Source organism: Empidonax traillii, unplaced genomic scaffold, assembly GCF_003031625.1.
Source record: "Empidonax traillii isolate 1590-97213 ecotype Southwest subspecies unplaced genomic scaffold, ASM303162v1 scaffold106:size2091409, whole genome shotgun sequence".
Taxonomy (NCBI): Eukaryota; Metazoa; Chordata; class Aves; order Passeriformes; family Tyrannidae; genus Empidonax; species Empidonax traillii.
The window spans coordinates 1,867,414-1,886,042 of NW_020955299.1; the positions used below are offsets into that span (position 1 = coordinate 1,867,414).

General features: G+C 51.4%; 1 protein-coding gene and 1 long non-coding RNA gene across 4 annotated transcripts in view; one reads left to right on the plus strand and one right to left on the minus strand.

Moving 5' to 3' along the window:
* The window catches only part of LOC114056905, a 50,095-nt gene extending 31,730 nt beyond the window's left edge, over nt 1-18,365 (plus strand). Inside the window, exons 4-5 of one of the 2 annotated variants that reach the window (XR_003571098.1) lie at nt 16,868-17,022; nt 18,224-18,365. This is a non-coding gene — a long non-coding RNA (uncharacterized LOC114056905). The remainder of the gene's footprint in view (nt 1-16,867; nt 17,023-18,223) is intronic. The other variant, XR_003571097.1, reaches the window with a different exon arrangement.
* LOC114056902 (F-box only protein 2-like) lies at nt 13,036-18,619 on the minus strand. Of its 2 annotated transcripts, XR_003571096.1 has the most exons (7): nt 18,558-18,619; nt 16,822-17,095; nt 15,624-15,750; nt 15,432-15,527; nt 14,967-15,102; nt 14,243-14,550; nt 14,029-14,040 (listed from the first exon to the last, which is right to left on the minus strand). XR_003571096.1 is itself a non-coding variant. In XM_027882537.1 (6 exons), the coding sequence occupies exons 2-6, from the start codon at nt 17,069-17,071 to the stop codon at nt 14,416-14,418; spliced, it is 744 nt and encodes a 247-aa protein (XP_027738338.1). In that variant the 5' UTR covers nt 17,072-17,095; nt 18,558-18,619; the 3' UTR covers nt 13,036-14,415. The 2 variants fall into 2 exon arrangements, 1 of the variants encoding a protein (XP_027738338.1); XM_027882537.1 differs by having other exon boundaries at nt 13,036-14,550.
* Nucleotides 18,620-18,629: the final 10 nt, after the last annotated feature.

Consider the following 18,629-nt stretch of genomic DNA (forward strand, 5'->3'; position numbering starts at 1 on the left):
AAGCGAAGGAGTAAATTAAAAACAACCAGCAAGGTCAAGGTTTGGAGTTGGGGGGAGTTTTGTGCAAAACCTCATTGCCTGCAGTTCTGTCCTGTTGGTCTGTGCTGGATGAGGCAGGGAATCCAGGGCAGGAATCCAGGGCTGGGGCACAGTGCTCTTGGCACTGATTTCCTTGCTCCCTGTTCCCTCCCTGCTCACACCTCAGTGATGGATTTCACCCCCCAACCCCAACCCAGACTAAACCTCATGGTGAGGTGAGCCAGGTGGGGAGATGGAAAGAGGCAGCTGGCAACAGCACTGTGGCCAGGTACTCATTAAAGTCTCCTCCAACTCTCACAATGACCATTAATGACTAATTAGCTGTGCTCCCAGTGCCCCCACTGCAGCACTGATTAATTTAACAAGCCTCACTCAGCATGCAGTACCCACAGAGAAAAGGGGGGTCTGCATGGCATGCAGGTGTCCTGCTGGCACTGGGGCACCCCCAGCCTGGCCAGCTGTGCTGTTGAACCCTGTGGTGGTGGGTTTGGGTGCCTGTGAATCCAGCTCTGCTGTGGCAAGTGTCCTCCCTGTCAGCGAGCAGGGGGAGATGCTGGTGGCTCTGCCGTCCCAGGAGGGCAGGAGCAGGCAGGAGATGACTTGCAGCCTGTGCTGACGGTGGCCTGCACACTCCCCTGGCTCCTCCTGTAATTTATGGGAGCCCCATGGTTTATAAACTGTGCTGTTGGAATGATGGATGGCTCTTGTTTAATGCAAGTCTGCCTTTGGTGCTGCTACTTCAGCAGCTGCTGATTTGTTTTCTTCCCTCCCCTGCACCAGAGCCGGCACTGAGCTGGCTGGGATCAGGACAAGGCACTCATTTCTCTGATCTTGGTATGGGCATTCCCCTTTGCCTCGGGAAGAGCTGGATACAGGGTGGAGAGCAGAGCACACAGAAGGAGGAAAGCACAGAAAAGAGGATCTGCTGCCCTCCCAGCAGCTCGGTGCTGGCCAGAGAGAGGCAAGAGCCAGCCTTGCCATGGGGGACAAGGAGAGAAGGAGCCATGGCAGCGGGGCAGGACTGAGCTGGCTTGGTGCCACTGGTGTCTGTCAGGAAGGCTTATTCATTGCTTGGTGGTGCTGTGTTACATGACCCATTTGCAGCTTTTTCTTGTCTGTTTTGAAACTGTGAAATGAGGCGCGGTAATCAAGGAGGGTTTTAATAACCATCCCAGCTCTGACATTTAAATTACAGATGGCATTTTCAATTAAACAAGCACTCTCAGCAGGTTTAATTTAGCTATCAGTTCTGCTTTGTTCTTTAAGTGTTTCCTAAAAACAGTGATGAATTTAAAACTTGCTCCAAAGGGAGAAGGAGCCAAGAAGGGGATTGGAGCTGGCTGGAGATGGGGAAGCCCCTTCAGGGGATGCTGAGTGTGCAAAGGGAAGCCAGAGACTGAGGAGAGGAGATGTTAAACTGCCCCAGCACAGATCTGTGCACATGCTGCTGTTCTCAAGTGTCATTTCGTGTACCTGCATGTGAGTGCATACAGTCACAACTCCACGCTTCCAAATGCAGCGACAGCCAGGCTTCTGTGCCTGCCTGCTTGCACTCCTCTGCTGCTTTGAAGGCCCATTCTTGTCCTTTCTGTCTCTTTACACATCTATGCTCCCATTTTACCAGACCACCCCAAATCCCCCTCCACACACGAGCTCTCACTGTTCATTGCTTGCTTCTTCCAAGCAAGGCTGGGGCTGATTCCACCTCTGCGTAAAAACAAACCTAAAAAAGGGACACGGTGGGAATTATCTGTTTGGTTCAAACTTAACTGTCTCCCTGATGGCTCTGGCTTGCTGTCCCCATTAGTTATTGGATGTGCTGGTTGCTGGCACACTGAGCTTGGTTTGCAAGTCCTTAGGAGCCCTGGGAGCTGCTGCTGCTCGGGGCTGCCTGTGCTGAGAAGTCCCTGCCTGCAGGTCTCTCCCAAGAGGAGGCAGGAGCAGCAGAGGAAGGGGAATAGCATTCTAGTTGTGTCCTAGAGTGGGGGGAAATGCAGGTGAATGATGCCCAGGTGGAACTTGCTCTATCATTTTGGGCAGGGGTGGAACTGGGGGAACCTGGACTTGTGTGTGCCTGAGGCTGCTCTGCTGCCTTGCCAGTGGGGTGGGCACAGCTGTTCTTTCTCCTTGCCTGTCCCTCTGCACTCAGTGCTCAAATCTCCAGGTCCTTGTGGTCCCACATGCTCAGATCTTGCTGTTCTCCTCTTGGTGAGGCAACCACAGTGCATGGCCAGTCCGGGCACCCGCTGCTTTCACACTACAAAGCCACAGGGCTGCAGCTTCCAGGTCACCTCCCGATCTCCAGGGATGAAATCCTGCCTGGTTTTTCTTGAGATGTGTGTGTTTCCAGACTTCCATGGCAGAGCTCACAATCCCCTAGATCAGAACCATCTCCTGTTTCCTCCACACCCAGGGGAAACAGCTGGAGCTCTGCCCAGCACAGCTACAGGTCAGGGATCACTCGTGGCACTGATGAAGGAAACTCAGCTCAAATCATACAACATGGGAAAGTTCTGCCTGGGCCAGAGCTCAAAAATGGAATGGGATTAGGAATCATGGGATTGGGATGGGATTAGCCAATACCTGGCTCTGTGTGAGGGTGGAGTTCAGGACAACTTGTCCATCGTGTGCTTATGTTCCCCAGCTGGTGGCTTCAGTGACATAAGTGTGTTGCATAAATTAAGGCCACGGTCCTGGCCCTTTCTTTGAGGGAGCTTCTGTGGCCCTTGGAGAAGAGCCTTTCCCCTGGTGCCGAGGAGAGCCCCTGCTGCCTGTGGTGAGGAGCCTCCTGCGCCTCCTGCCAGTGTAAAACAGGGCTGGATAATTTCATCACCGCTAATAACATTCCTAGCGAGGCAGGCTACAATAATGATAAGGGTAATTGAATCTCATGCTTCAGGGATAAGCTGAGCTCAGGAGGGGGATCAGGGAGGAATTCATTTCCCCCTTCCCTGTGGAAGCTGCTTTGCACAGTCGATGGTTTGCGTTGAAAGGCTGATGCATTGCCTGGCACAGGGGCTGGGCTGACAGCTGGGATCCAGCACATTCCTGCTGCCTGCTGTCTGTCCTGCCTCTCTGATCTGTGGCAAAAGGTGAGCCTTTGCCTGCAGTCATTGCAGGAGAAAGTGGAGAGGGTGATGAGGGCAGGTCAGTCCCTTCCAGCCTGCAGGTTGTGCTGAGGGTTGTGTGAGTGGAGCCCAGGAGGAGCAGAAGCCAACTAAAGTTATCTATCTCCCATGAGCTGTGTTCCTGTGCAGCTTCCTCAGTGCAGAAAAACATGTGAACAAGTTTGATAGTGGCAAATTCTGGTATGTCCAGAGCCCTGCTTTGATTTTTAAGATGGGGGGGGGGGGACAAACAAACCTGCAGGGACAGGCAATGAAGTGAACAATATGAATCCAGGATGTCCTGAGGAGAGAATACCAGCCCTACTGTCAGCCAACATCTCTGGGCTGTGGTGAATAGGAATCCCAGGACTTAGAAAGTCTCTTCTTACCTGTCATCAAAATGGCAAAGGGTTCTAATTCCTCCAGACACAGCACAAAAATTGTTCGTGGTATTCATGGTGGCAACTTAATTTCAAATACCATCAATTGAGAAGGTCCTGGCTGAGTCAAAACCTGGAGGAGTCTGAGGAAGCAAAGTGTGTCTGCATAACTTTTTTGTTAAACTCCCAGCTCCTCATTCTGTCTAGAAGTGGATGCATTGCACTGGGGTCTGAGGGGATCTCTTAATAGCCTTCTCTTACCTCAAAGGAGGAATGTCATTTAATTACCTCATTTATGCTTATTGGGAAGCTTAAAGTGTTCTGAGCCGTGGGAATGAAAGGGGCTGTAGAGGATAATTTGTTATTATTTGTTAAGAATGAACCACAGAGTGATGCAGCTCAGCTAAAAGGAGCTTTCAGACCTATCTGACAGTGTGGGAGCTCTCACTGGAAAGACCTCGCTGGCTGAGCTGGAGAGAGGAGATGTCTGGCACACACTGGGAGAAAGATGTCAGCATCCAGCCCTTGCTCTACTGCATGACCACCATCCTTTAGATGGATTTATTTCCCCCAGTGCATGGTCTGGATTGGATCAGGTGCTGGAGTTGTCTCCAGTGGTCACCTGAGACTTTGAAAATGAAGTGACGTGTTCAGGAGAAACCATGCAGAGCAACATATCGAATCCAGCAGCCCAGAGGTGTTCAGGAGTCTTTTTTTTTTTTTACTTCTTGGAGGAAAAAAACTCCATGCTCAGCTGTGCTAGTCCTGGAGGGAGGGCCCAGGAGGCAGGAAAGCATTTCTATTCATTTTTTTTCCCCTTAGCAGCTGTGAATTATTCATGGAACTCCACTGACTTAGTGCAGGGGAAAAGATTTCCTGTTCATTATTTACTGATCTCTTCAGGAGCATTACATTTTTTTTCTCTCTTTTTTTTTTTCCTCACTCTTTTTTTTAATCTGGGATCTCTTCAGGAGCTGGAGAAGTTTGTCCCCCTGGACTTTCAAGGAGTCCTTTTCCATGTACCTTTGTCATTTATTCTTTATAATGAAGCTGCTGGAATTAATTCCTGAGAAAGACAGTGTAAAGAAACATCCCTGTCATTAAACAGTCTTCAGAATTGCGGTTAAAAGATTTCCAGGTGGCAAATGAATGCCCCGGTGGAGTCTGTGTCAATTGACTCCTGATGTGATTGATGGTGTCTGGTCTGGTGCTGAAGCTGTCCTTGATGTCCATCACCCCTTCCTTCCCTGGCTGGGAGCACGGGGTGAGAAAACTGCAGTGGGCTGCACAAAAGCCCTGCTGACCAGGCTGGGAAGAAGCCCAGCAGCTTGGCCTGGGACTGGGTCTCTCTTGAGGGTACCAGTTCCCAAAGCACCCAGGATGTTGAGGGTTTTGTGGTCAGAGTTGTGGTGTGTGGGATCCGTGTCCTGTCACGGTGTCACTCCTCGATCATCAGACACAACCTGGGCTGTGTTCCTGCCACCTCTACGCTCTGGGCTCTCTGATAATCAGAGACACGGTCTGTGCCACCGTGTCCTGCCTGCTCTGGGGTGGGGTGCCTGAATGAGACAGTGACCTGTCTGCCGTGTGTGTCCCATCCACTCGCATTCCTGCACATGCCAGGAGAACACTGAGTTTGCTTCTCGCTGGAGTTTTGCTCTTTTATCTGCCTCTCTCCAGCCCTAGCACTCTGTACAAACACAAGTGCCTGCTGGGTTGTTTTTTTTTTATGGGGCATTTGCTGTTTCCTGAAGGTGCTGTTCGTCCTTATCTGGTGATTTGCAGGTACACACAGGGTAATTTCTCCAGGCCTGTTTCTGGGGGGGGGGTGCTGTGATAGTGTCAAGTATTTAATTGGGCTCTGTGGTCTCTGAGCCCAACCTCAGACTCCTGATTACCGGTGTGGATGAGCCAGGGAATTGCTGCTGTGAATATTGATGAAGAGCAGCGTTCTGTGGGAGCCTGCCAGGCTGGGGGGGGGGGTGATGAACAGAGCCGAAGGTGAGACCCAGAGAGGGGAATGACCGCAGCTGGGAAGGGCAGAGCAGGTCAGAGGGTGTGAATTGCACAGCAGGCATCGCTGCAGATGCAGCTGTGAAACACCCTGTGGCATTGCCCTTGCAAGCAGGGCAGTGTCTGGAGCAGAACCTTTTCTCTGGGACACTGAGGACAGAGAGGAGACACCGTGACCCTTTGTGTGGGTCCCTGTATGTGTCTCTCTGGACATGCCCAGGCTGTTATACATTGCATCCCCTCATTGTGCTCTGTCTGCTCTGGTTCGTGCTTGCTGTGCGAGCTCTGCCTGCCTCTTTTGTGAAGTGCACAGCTCAGCAGGGCTCCTTCCCAGGAAAGCTTCCTGAACGCTCTTGAAACACCAGAGCAGCAGAGGGAATTGAGGCATGAGACACAGATTCACAGTCCAAAGGAAGGCAGCAGTTCATCTGGGCAGGAATTGCTCCCAGCCTGACTGTCCCACCTCCCTGGACACAAGGTCACAGCACTTACGAAGGAGCAGATGTGAAGGAAGGGTTTGAAAGCAGCCTGGAAAAGCTTGGCTGGGGCTTCTGGTCATGGCTTACAAGCCATTAGGAAAACAGCAGCACCTCTGCTTCTCGCTCTAACACTCTGGAGACTCAGGTTACCTGGCCAGGCTGCAGTGGGGGGGATAGGGAAATGGGAATGGTTAAATTATTTGGGCAGTTCAGAGGTCTCTGCAGGGAGCTGCTCCTCCTGTGCGTGTAGGGGAAGGTTGTAGCATTGCTGGTGAGTGTCACCCATGAGGGAGGAGGGGCCAGAGTGTGGTTGAAGCTGAAGCCTGGCGGTTCTGGTCTCAGGGTGTTCACTGGCACCGGGCTGGGTGGGCTTCCAGTGCCTTGACAGGTATCACTGTCAGCACTGCACCACTCTCTGACAGCATGGGCCTTTTTTCAGCCTCACACATCAGGCACTCTCTGGGCACCCCAGGGTATTTCCTGGCTGTTTCTCTACCTGGTGGACATAGAAACCCTTCCAGCAATTTCTGCCCCTCAGGTGTGCAGCAGGACGTGCTGGGGAGGGAGTGCTCCTGTGCCTTCCCACTCGACACCAGCCGGGTATTGCTGTTGAGGGAGGTAGACCTTGACACTGGAAATGCCACGGAAGTGACTTGGAAATGAGATGAAATGTCATTCATTTTGCATGCAGGCAAAAGGCACAGTAAATGAAAGGATTAGATGGAGTATGCTTGAAGGGAGAGCTCTTGTCCTGATCAATAATTTAAAAATTCCCAGGCAAGTGAGCGTTCGGGCTGCATGTACAAACCAGTTGTACAGACCTTCCAAGAAGTTATTAAAAAGACTAGTTTGCTCAGATTTACTGGTTGCAATTGAGCTGAAGGTCACAGTTAAATGTAACTGAAACTTATGCATGTGTAGTAATTCATAGTTCCTTCTATTCCAAGTGCCTAAAACTCTGTCCTTACTGTGATAGCACGAGGGAGAATAAAGAACTGAGTTAGCCCTGCCTGCTTAGAGGAATGGCTTTGTCTTCCTGCAACATAACAGTTGAAATACTTTTTCTGAATGTGTGCTGACTGTGTCCAAACTTTTATTCCAAGCAGCCATGGCTGTGTTGGAGGCTGCTCAGAGTAGGGAGTGAGGCTTGGATGGGGAGGCAGCGTGGTTCAGGAAATGAGTGGAGTTCTGTGGGCTTGGAGTTCTTGGCTGTACTCACAGGCTGCCTCGGGGACTCCAAGGCAGGCTTATGTCTCTGCCATCCCTGTGCTAAAATGGGGATAATGGCTCGTGGGAGACAATAAAGTCTGCTAATAGTGCATGAGCACATGGCTCACACTCCTGGAGCAAGCACTGTCTGGATATGGGTCAGGAATTAATGCCTCTTATGCCTTTTTGTGTGTGTGTAAACACAATCTTACCTTTTAGGCGTACCAGAGCCCCTCTCCTCCACCTCTTTTCCATCCATACTGAATCCCAAACTCTCTGCCAAGAACAGAAGCACTGACCTTCATGACAGTGTGAGCAGCATCTCCTTTCCTGTAAGGATGGTGTCAAACCAGTACAGCAGCCTCTCAATTCTTTGAGCTGAAACACCCCATGGCAACAAAACAGTATAATTTCCTTTGTTTTATCTGGTTTTCCTCACAAAACCTGCTAACACTGGAATCTCCAGAGAAGTCCTGTGCTTCTTCAAGTGTGCCACATTTTCAGCACCCCCTGCCCTGGGTGGTGTAGGATGGGGGACACAAACATCCAAGAAGGGTGGTTGGGGCTGCTGCCTGACTTCTTAAAAATGTTGCTTAGAAACCAAACTCGATATTGCCGAACTCCACCAGATCTGCAGTGCAGAACTCTCTGCACAGGGAAAAGGATTTCTTATTTTTATTATTATTATTTTTCCACTTTTTTTTCTCCCCCCCCTTACAAGAAATAACTCACTTTTCAGCTGTTGGAGAAGGTAGTAATTGATCTAGAGCTTTGCAGCTTGCCTTCCGGAATGGTTTTATTCTTAATGTAGGAATAAAATTCTGTTAGGTCAAATACACAGCAATAAATACAAGAAGCACATTAACTTTAATATATTGGATTATTCCACTTGGTGGTGACGGGGAAAAAAACAAGATTTAATTCCCCTGGCAATGCAGGCAAAGAAAATCACTTTCCCCTGCCCATATTTTTTTTTTTCTGTTAAGTCATTTTTTTGTCTGTCAATGCCAGTGCTGCAGGCTTTGACAGGGTTTAATTTTACTTCTTCTTTTTTTTTTTTTTTTTTTAACCTGGTCTGAAAGTAAGAAGTGTTTTCTCCAAGTAAATTGTTCTCAAATTCACTCGATGCCTTTTATTTCTGGCTGCTACAGATTCCTCCCCTGGTGGGATGTGTGAAGCTCTTGGTACCATCACAAAAGTGAGGGTTGCCCTGAGCTGGCAGGGTAGGGTGGCTTTCAGCTTCACTCTGCCACAGGAGTGGGACAGGGAGTTCAACACAGCTGTTCTCCTTTTGCCAGACAGGCTGGGGTTGGATTCTGTTCCCACTCTGGAGCTTCCCAGCTGGAACTAGGATGTGCTGCTCCATGCCAACTGTTTCTGTGATGTGTCACCACACTTCAGGGCTCCCACACAGTGGTGACTGTGCCCAGCAGGGCATGTGTGGATAACAGAGAGGAAACATCTCAGCATGGTCAAGGACTGTAGAAAGGATTTGCAAGGGGGTAAAGCCTTTGGAGACAGAAAGCTTTGAGAAAAGTCTGGGTGAATCTGTGTTGGGAGTGCTGGGAGGGTGGGGAGGGGTCTGCCCTGAACAGGAGAAGGGGACTTAGAGCAGACAAGCCTGAGTGTGTGGCTGGAGGTGTGTCTGTTGGTGCCCTTCTCTCTCTGTGCAGATTGGCAAGAGAGGCTGGAGGAAAAGCAAGGCAGGAGTGTCCATGTGGTTAACTGAGTGTCTGCAGTGTTTCCCTCTGTCCAGGCAGAGTTATCGCTCCAATAAGCAGAGCTCCTGCACCAGCACCCAGACTCCATCTGATTGTTTGTCTGAGATGAGCAAGACTTCACGATAATCCTGCTGGCAATTAATTGGCTTTTGTTCAGCAAGAGTGAACAAGATCTCATCTTAATCTGTTTCATTATTTCTCCTTGTATAGCACAGTCAACACAAGATTAGGTTTAATTTACAAAAAAATGCAAAGTCATTACTCATATCTGGATCAGGATTTTATCTGCTTCGTTTTGCAACGCTTTGTGTGTCAATATTAACGGGACAAGCTGCACGGTGTGTGGTGAGGTGGAAACAGCACTGCTTGACTTCAGGACCTTTTGCAGGGATTGCAAGTGGCAGAGCTCTGATATCATCCTTCCTCTCCAGAGAAGGAGCTCTGTGCTCAGGGAAAACAGGGTTTGTACACCCTGATGTGTTTCAGTGCTTCTGGACATGGTACCCACCTCTGCAAGGTGCTCAGTGGGAGGCTCCTCGCTGCCAAAGCTGCTCTGCTCCCTGTTAGTGCCCCTGATCCTGCTGCAGGGAGATGTTTCCCCACCATCCATCAGTCCAATGAGCTCTCCCATGACTTTATTGCAGCCTCTCTGCCACTCTGGGAGCACTGATTGCGCTGTGGTTAATGGGTCTGCACAGACACCAGCTGCAGATGAGCTGCTCTGAGTGCCTGCAGGGGAGGTCAGCCAAGGGCATGTGGGATGTCCCTGGGACTCCTGACTCCCTGGGAAGGGCTGCAGGGGAGGTGACAGTGGCTGCGTGTGCCTGGGCATGATGCTTGTGGGAACAACAGCCAGCCCTGCTGCCCTGGGTGGCTCTTCTGAGTCTGGTGGCCGGATTGAAGTTAGAAGATACTCTGCAGGGAAAGGCAAGTTACTGATTTGAGCGATACTCTTAATAAATCAATGCTTCAGGATAGCGTTGAGCAAGTTGTGCTGCTTCCAATCGAATCTGAGAGGCCTTCATCTGCATTCAGGCAGCTTTCACTGCTCTGATCAGTCCTTACAGCTGAAAATGCTGCCAGCATCCCAGAGAGGTGTGGTGTGTCTGCCCCCCAGGGGGCAGCTGTACTTCCAAAATGTGTGTGTGGGGGGGGTCCCCGATGGCAGGGATAAGCGTTAGGGTCTGCACAGCAAAGGCTGCTCTGCCAACCCAGCAACAGGACGAGGAGAAAGCGCTCCCTCGTTCCCGAGCCGCAGCCAGGAGAAACACGGGGCAGAGCTCAGGAACGGCCCCACGAACGCAGCACGCAGGGCGGTACCTCGACAGCTCGTGTGCGTCTCTGTCGGCACGGAGGGAGCCCCGCGGGCTCCTGCCTGCAGCCCGAGTGCCCTCTGCTGTCCCCGCTGCTGCTGCTGCTGCTGTGCCCGCCTGGCCGTGCCCGGCTCTGCTGCTGCTGCTGCTGGGGCATCTCTGCCGCACACACCTCCCCACCACCTGCACCGTGTGTGTTCTGCGTGTCTGTGACCCTCTGCTTGGCTCGCAGGATGCCGTGTCAGCAGCTCGGCTCTCTCGGGCTGGCGCTGTGCTTCCTTCTGTGAGGCTTCCCAGCTGGACTCGCTGCTCTCCCTATAATTCCAAAGGGGTTCCCCAGCAGAAAAGCATTTTTAATATCTCTGCTGCAGGAGTGGTTGATGCTCTGCTGTCCTGTCTTTCAGGAGGTGCCATTCCCAGCCTCTACAAGCTGCTTGATTTAGGGGGAATCAAGCTCCTTAAGCATCCTCCCTTTTACAACTGGCTAGAACAGCTGGGCTGCAAGCAACAGGGAACTGTCAGATAGATTATTTTTATTTTTCTCCCCCATCTCTCCCATCCCTAGTCTTGAATTGCCTGGTGGGGGAGAAAACTCCTCCATCTGTCCACAGCCCCCCAGGTGGGTAATAATAGATGCTTCATATAGAAAAATTCAATTAGACTTGACAAGAGATATATGATAGTACTCCCTTGCCAGGGCCCCATCTTGCTCTGTTCTGTTCCTCTGCAAGAAACTTGCTGTAGAAGCTGTTAAAAATAAAAAAACCCAGAAGCAACCAGTTTTTCAGTATTTCTGGCCATATTATAATGGCATTTATAGCCAGGACCAGCTGTGGTGGGCTGTGCAGAAAAGAAAAATTACAGTGGCATCTCATGCAACTGCAGCCACCGAGGTGCAGGTGGTACCTTGGACTGGTAAGAGCAGGACAGGGCCGTGTGTTGTGCTCTACTAGGGGTTCTCCTGGTGCCTCTGAGTATCAAAGCAGCCAAGGTAAGAGGGGTGTTCATGTGGTGTCTTGGCCAAGAGTGAAGGGTTCATGTTTTAAACTCTCCAGTTCTCATTGTCCAGCTGGTCCATTCCAGTGTGGGGTGTTCAGAGGACATTTCCATTCTGTGTTTGGTGTAGCTCAGCAGGGCTGGGGTGCTCTGTGGGTTTGATGTGCAAAGGGAACAGGAGCCCTTTCTGCAGCTCTTGTTGCTGTAACTGGGACTGGGAGGGGACCCTTTTGTGTGGTTTCAGTTTGGTTGTTTATTTGGGGTTTTTTCCTACAGCATGAATGCTCCAGAAGCAACACTCAATTTTTGTGTTTTAATGCTCAGATTTCTGAATACTCTGAGTCTGGGAGTTGAGAATATCTGTTATAAATTACTTGTGATCTATAGAGCACAATGCATTGGTCACCAGTGTCCCCAAAAGCTGCTGTGCAGTGTCACGCAGCTGCCTGCTGGTGTTGGCACAGCAGAAATCAGAAAGAACTGGCACTGAAGCTGTAACAGAGCCCTGCAGTGGCTGGGAGATTTAATACATCCAAGCCCTTCTGTCACAGTTGCATTGACTCTCTGTAATCCCCTGAAATTGTATCATTTCCATGAAGTCTGGAACATGTGAGAGCCCGTTACCCATCTCTGACAGGTGAATGGACAGGTTGGGATTGGATGTACGTGTACAGTGCAGATCTCAGTGTGTTCACACTTCTGGTGTTCGATCAAAATTCAAAAGGCATTTGGAACAAAATATTTATAATGTGAGCAGGATTTTTTTTTTCCCCACATGTCCAGATACTCACTTGCTTTGGGACTCTGACTCATGTGGCTCAATGCAAGGGGTGATGGCTCCCTTGATGTCAGCAGTGACTTTTGGGATCAGCTCTGGGGAGCAGAGGGGGCTGTTCCCTGCAGGGAGGCTGCAGGCACTGAGTGCATTGGAAAGCACCTCTTGGCAGGAGTGGGAAGGTCAGGACAGCTTTTCAAGATGCCCCTGACAGCAACAAGAACAGCATGGGGAGGGAAAGAGCCCCCAGGCAGCTGTTCATGGTGACAGAGCTGCTGAGGAGGCTTTGTGTGTTTAGTGGCTCAGCCTAGATAAGCCCAAAGAGGGGACCGTGGCTCTGCCCTCTAAGTACAAGGGCCACAATATCCAAAGGCTTAATCCTGAGGTTTATCCTGACTCTGAGATGGTGGATTAGGAAAGGTTCAGTTTAACACTTGGTTGCATCAAGATGTGGAATATTGATCCCCTCACTGCACTGATTCCTTAGGGACAGATGGACCTTCTGTGGGGCAGAAAGTGGGCAGAGATTTGAAGATTAACTAGTCAGCTGCAGTAAAGGCTGTGGTGAATAAATCAGCAGTGTGTGACTGTGTGTGCAGGGGGAATGCAGGGGAAAGAGGTAAACTGTGAACTGGTTCTGATGCCTCCCGTGTCAGAGCCAAGGCTGAGCTCACAGCAGAGCCAGTGACAGTTGACCTGGAGGGTGTCTGGCAGGACTGGGCTTTGTAGGAGCCCTCTTGGGCCTCCTCTGTGCCTTGCATGAATTCTCACTGTGCCTTCAGTTCACTTCTGCTTGCTGTTGCACTGCAGACCTGCTGCACGTGGAGTGTTTCCGACAGGTCCAGGCTGTGGGGTTGGGAACAGAGCACGTTCCTCTCTCAGGGACACTCCTGGTACCACACAAGGTACAAGGACTCCTGGTTTTGGGTAGGACAGGCTGACATGGCTCCACATAACAGAGAACACGTGCTTGAGCACAGGACACAGACACCCAGCACACAGGGAAGATCCACACACAGCAGTGTCACTTTATTAGGTTTGTGGGCTCTGGCACAGCGTGGCTGCAGTTTGGGAGCCCTGTGTGCCCAGGGCACCCCAGGGCAGCCCTGCAGGAGCCCAGGGAAGCAGCGTGCACAGTGCCCAGGGGGAAGCTCTCGCTCCTCTGGCTGCAGGCAGCAGCAGCACTGCTCAGATAAAGGGGCACTTGGATGCAAAGTGGCAGCCCGGGGAGGGAAGACAGATGGAGACACAAAAATACAAGTGCCAGCTCTGTAAGGGGATGCTCTTGTGAGGGGAATAACTACAGGGACAGGCTTGGCTCAGGAGAGCTCAGGGGTCTTTTCGGGATGGGGATTCACAGCCCTGAGTGATATCAAGAGGCACAAGTGGGAGAGTGAAGTGCTGTCTTGTCAGTGAGCACATGGAGAACCAGACTGGTTCTTCTTGCAGAGATGGAGTGAGGCAAACCAGCTTTGTGTGTGCAGGGTATCTCCTCCCTGTAGAGTCAGACTGGGGGACCAAACACTTGCTGCACGAGGCATGGCAGGGAGGGGCACATGAGTTTGTTTTCATTCCTGGACCCCACCCCCAATTTTTTCTAACCCATTTCCCTAAGTCGTTGTCATCTCTCTCTCTCCCAGCGATTACTCTCGGTTGTCATCTGTCTGAGGGAGCCAAATGAAGCCCCAGGGTTGGACACCAGACAGGTTTCTGTTCCCAACACTTGCCTTGATAAATGGATGCTGGGAACAGTTTAAGGGAAAAGGATCCAATCCCTCTTGCTTTGCATTATCACTAAAAATGAAACTAATAGCACTTGGCAGCCAAGCTAGAGCCCCTCTGTGGTAAGCAATGACATCTATTGTTTATAAATGGGAGAAGCCAAGGTTCTCAGTGCAGGCCACAGGAGCAGTTGGTGACAGAGCTGTGACAGGGCTCTGGGTTTCCCTGGTACGTTCTCAGACACAAGGTCTTATGTTTTTCTTTCCTACTTTCTTCCACTCTTTACCTTCCAGAAAATAAGCCTAAAGTACCCCTTTAAGTTAAGGAGTGCCCAAGTCTGGGAGCAGGCGGGGGGGGTGTCTGGCTCAGGGTTAATGGCTCAGGAGAGAAGGTCTGCAGGACTTTTAGGTCATCTCCCGTCCGATGGGAGATCATCAGTGCAAGTGGTGAGGCTGAGCCTTGTGGTGCAATCTCAGATCCATCCCCACTCAGTCCCCTCGAGGAAGGCTGGGCGGCGGCTCCTGGCGCGTTGCAGGCGCGTTCCTACGCAGAAGGGCCCAGTGCTCTACAGCCAGAAGCAGCACCATGCAGAGACCATCCAGAGGCCGTGGGATGCCCTGAGGGCAGTCAGCTCCAGCATGCAGGCCCCAGCTGAGCGTGGCTACGGCTCCACTGTCACGCTGCTCATGGTGACACGGGCCCCGTACCAGCCCTTCCAGAACAGCGTGTCCTGCCCGCCGTGCTCGAAGCGGACAAAGCGGACCCCGGGCCCGTACTTGGAAAAGGTGTGGGAGATCTTTGGGACAAGAGACAAAATGGGTTGTTGTTGGTAAGCATCAAAGCACCGTGAACCTACAGTGCACAGAGCCTTCAGCCCCCACCCCAGCCCCAGTCATGCCTGCCAGGCTGGGTAACAAGGGGACATTTACAGTGGAAGGAGCTTTGATCCCATTATCTTTTTCAGAACCTCTCCCAGCTGGACATCTCCTTCACTTTACACCTGCAGTGGTGACTCAGCAAGTTTCCAAGTTTCCTGGAAGGTAGCCTCCCAGTATAATCCCTTTGTTTGATCACAGGGTCATGGCTCCAGAGAATACGTGACAGAGCCTTCTCCTCCTCCTCCAAAAGAACTTTCCTGCTTCCCTTTGCTTCAAAATATTCCCGATTCATGGAGGTTGGGCGTCACCTGCTGAGCCCACGGCTGCAACTCACCTCAGTCCAGCTGCCATCGTTGTCCTGTGGGATGGTAACAGTCTCACTTTTGTACTCAGCCAGCACATCCTCGTTCTCCGAGAGCAGCTTCACGCAGAGCTCGTAGAGGCAGCCGGCGTCGCGGCGTGCCGCGTACCTGCAGGGACACCCCGCTGCTGGCACCACCTGGGAGCTCTGCCGAGAGCCAGAACACGGCCTCTCCACTCCCACCAGCTCACTGGGGCCTTGCTTTGAGGTGAAAATGCTTCTTACCCCAGCCCACCACCTCCCCTCGTTCACAACAGGAACCTGGGCTTTGGAGTTCAGGTGCACCAACAGTTTGAAGCTTGTGAGCCCCGTCCCCCTTCCAGGGCATCCTGGCAGCTGAGGTTTTAGGGCTAAGTAGATACAAGGTACGTGCCCTCCCTGCCCTTCCTCTTCTTTCTTGGCTCTCTGCCAGCCTTCTGAGGCATCCTTGCTACTTACCAGTCTCTTACCACAATTTTAGGCTGGGTTGTGTCCATCAGCTCTTCCCAGTAGCCCTCAGCCCGAAGGTCAATGACCTGAGCCTTTCGACACCACCTGAAAGATAAGATGTTAATGGTATCACAGTCTCTCCTGGGACTGGGGGAACCAAAAACGTTCCCTTCCCTAAATAAGAGAAGAAAGCAGCCTTACTCATAAGATGTAACAAAGTATTTATGGACTTCTTCACTAGGGAATTCTTTTCCAAAGTCCCCTGGGAGCTCTTCAATTTTCCAGCCATCACCTCCATTCTCTACCTCTCCCCAGTGCTCCAAGTCTTCTGCAAATGGCAGAAAAGAGACTTGGATGAGTCTTAGTTTCTGTGGGCCTGGGGAACCCAGCCATCTCCCACTGGAACCTTCTTTTGGCTTGTGAAGGTTCAGTGTTAGACACAGCACTAATTTGGTACAGTGGACTGTGGATATGTTAAGTGGAGGTCAGGCAAAAACCTTTAGTCTGGCTGAGCTCAGTATTATCAAACTTCAACATTCCCCAGCAAAATGGGCTGTGTACTTGTGGCTTTGTTTAAGGGAGTACTCCAGGGAAAGGATTTAGGTATTCTGAGCAGTGTTATCAGCACTTCCAGTGGTCACAAGACAGAAACAGCCTGGGGAGAGATGCTGATTGCTTTATTTCTGTTTCCTAAGTCGCTAAGTGGTATTTTCAGAAGCACTAAGGCCTTAAACATAGGGCTTCTCTGGTCTTAGCCAGAGGGAGCCTGGTTGTTGGAAAAGCTTGCAGAAAGTCATCTGTAAACAAAATGGAGAAGCTGTGTTGATATTGCTTTGGTCTATGATGTGTGAAATTGCTGCTGCTTGGGTTGTGAGGCTTTGTTTACCGCTGCTCACTGCTACTGCAGCTCTGGGAAGTGAAGTTCATGGATCCAGAATAATGGCACGTGGGCTGTGTGGGGAGGGGAAAAACATGATTTGCCTGAGCAGCTCCAAGGAAAGAAGCCTGAAGGGCTGGTGAGCTGAGGGCAGACAGGCCCCTGAGCAGGGAAAGGTTTCCTCTCTCCTGTCACAGTTTGGCAAGAGGCAACACAGAAACAGATGCCACGACCATTACGGCATTGGATGGGTTCTGCAAAGGACATTTTTGTCTATCAAACACGATTTGGATCCCTGCAGAGGTTATATAAACCTAATGTGAATCAAAGCCCTTTGCAAAGTGATTATCAAAGGCCTTCGTGCCCATTAAATGGTTTGGCTGCGTGCAATGAGTGATTTGACTCTTGGGCAAGGAGAAAATTCTGCAGCCTGACAGCAGCCAAGATCTATTTTCAGAGAGTGCAAATGCCCAGTTGTCTTATCTCTCTGAAATCTTGGGGCACGTTGTGCTTGTCTCTCACCTTCACCACACGGGTTCTTGATGAGATTCTTCTTTTTCTTACTCAGGAAGTAGAAGTTTTGCCAGTTCTCTGCATCCTCCTCTGCCTCTGCCCCGGTGAGCCCTTCCTGCTGACACTTCAGGATCCAGAGTGCAGCTCCATCCACCAGGTTCTTCCACTGGCAGCAGACCAGGCGACACACCAGCACCAGCTCCACTGCAGGTATGGCAGCCAGGATTCGGAGCAGGACTGCTTCAGGGAGGGACTCCATCCCCGGGCTCAGCAGTGCCAGACACTGACTGAGGCAGCAGGAAAAAAAGGGAAAAGAAGTGTGTTATTTTGGGGTCATAGATTTCTTCCTGACCTCAGGGCCTCCTGACACCCATTAATATCCTGAAGCAGATGAATATTTTATGTCCTAAGTGAAAGCCCTGAGTTAAATCCCCCCACAAAATGGAAGTACTTGACATCTGCAACTGTGGGCAGCTTGTTTGTTTCCCAGATTGGCATCAGTCCTTCCAGAACCTCTGCTGCTGCAAAACTCAGCTTCTTAGTAATTATTTCCTCTGCAGAGGGAGGCACAGGGGTGTTTGTTCTGCCTTTAGGAACGTCCCTGATAACAAATGCTGCAGAGCAGGACCCAGCAGTGAGCATCTTGCCAGCCAGTGGTTCATTCTATATCTGATAGGCTTTCCCTCGGGGGGCTGGCACTTAATCCCCTTAGTCTGTATAAAGTACAGGTCTGAAAATAACTCAGCTGATATTCTCTAATATTCCATTTTCTGTGGCCTCATAACCTGAGCCATCAAGTCAGAAGTGTGTGCTCCAACTTCATGTGCTAATTCTGGACTCCAGACAGCTCTGTGCTGCCCTGAGGTCCAGGTGCTGCAGGACTAAGGAAGGATGAGTGTGCAGATTCAGACCCTGTCACCAGTGAGGGATGCACTGTGACACTGCTGTTGTGTCAGCTGAGTCCTGGGGCTGGGAAGCTGCTGAGACTGCAGTGAACTGCATGGATGCAGCCAAACTCCTCAGGAACGAGTCATTAAGCCTGGGAGAGCAGCAGGAACAGAGGGGAAATATCCTGACATGTGACTTGAAGAAATACAGCAGTGCCAAACCGGGCAAGGGAGGGAAGAAATAGGGAGTCACTGCTGTAACAGCATCCTAATGTTCAGATGCAGAGCACTGTGTGTCCTTTATCTGCACTGCAGCCAGCGGGGACAAACTGGCATTTAAAATTCCCTGGCTTTTCCGGGGATAGCATTAGTGATTTCCCATTCTTTCCCATTCCCACCCCCCCTCCTCACTTCCAACCCTCCACCACAGTCCTGAAGGCTAAAACGTAGTTTAAACAACAACAACAACAACAACCCCACCAAAACTAGAAACATGAGCAGTCTCCCGGTTTGATCTCTTACAGGAATTCCAGAGGCCCGGCGTGCTGATGGAGCACCGCCGCTCCCCTCGTTAGCGAGCATCCCCTGCGCTCGGGAGAGGGGAGGAGGTACCTTCCCTTTCCCACTGCGGTTCGCAGCATCCTCCCTGGGACCGGTCTCTTCCCAGGAAAGCGATCCGCATCCCCCTTGGGGACCGGTCTGCATCCCCCCCCCCAGGGACCGATCCACATCTCCCCCGGGACCGATCCGCATCCCGGCATCGCGGGCAGCGCCCACCCCGGGCCGTGTCCCCGTCTGTCGCCGGAGACAGCCCAGGACAGCCCCGCACGGGCTCGGGGTGACACCGAGCGCTCTTACCTGGGCGGGAGCTTCGTGGCCGGGCGGGCTGGGCTGTCCCGACACTCGGCTGCGGGTTCGCCGAGGGCGGTC

What these genes read in the sequence shown, in the direction of transcription:
- LOC114056902 (XM_027882537.1), bottom strand. Translation starts at nt 17,071, where the DNA reads ATGGAGTCCCTCCCTGAAGCAGTCCTGCTCCGAATCCTGGCTGCCATA. An exon ending in TACTTTGTTACATCTTATGA is followed by an intron (nt 15,528 to 15,623) that starts GTAAGGCTGCTT and finishes CTTATCTTTCAG; the next exon opens with GTGGTGTCGAAAGGCTCAGG. An exon ending in ACGATGGCAGCTGGACTGAG is followed by an intron (nt 14,551 to 14,966) that starts GTGAGTTGCAGC and finishes CTTGTCCCAAAG; the next exon opens with ATCTCCCACACCTTTTCCAA.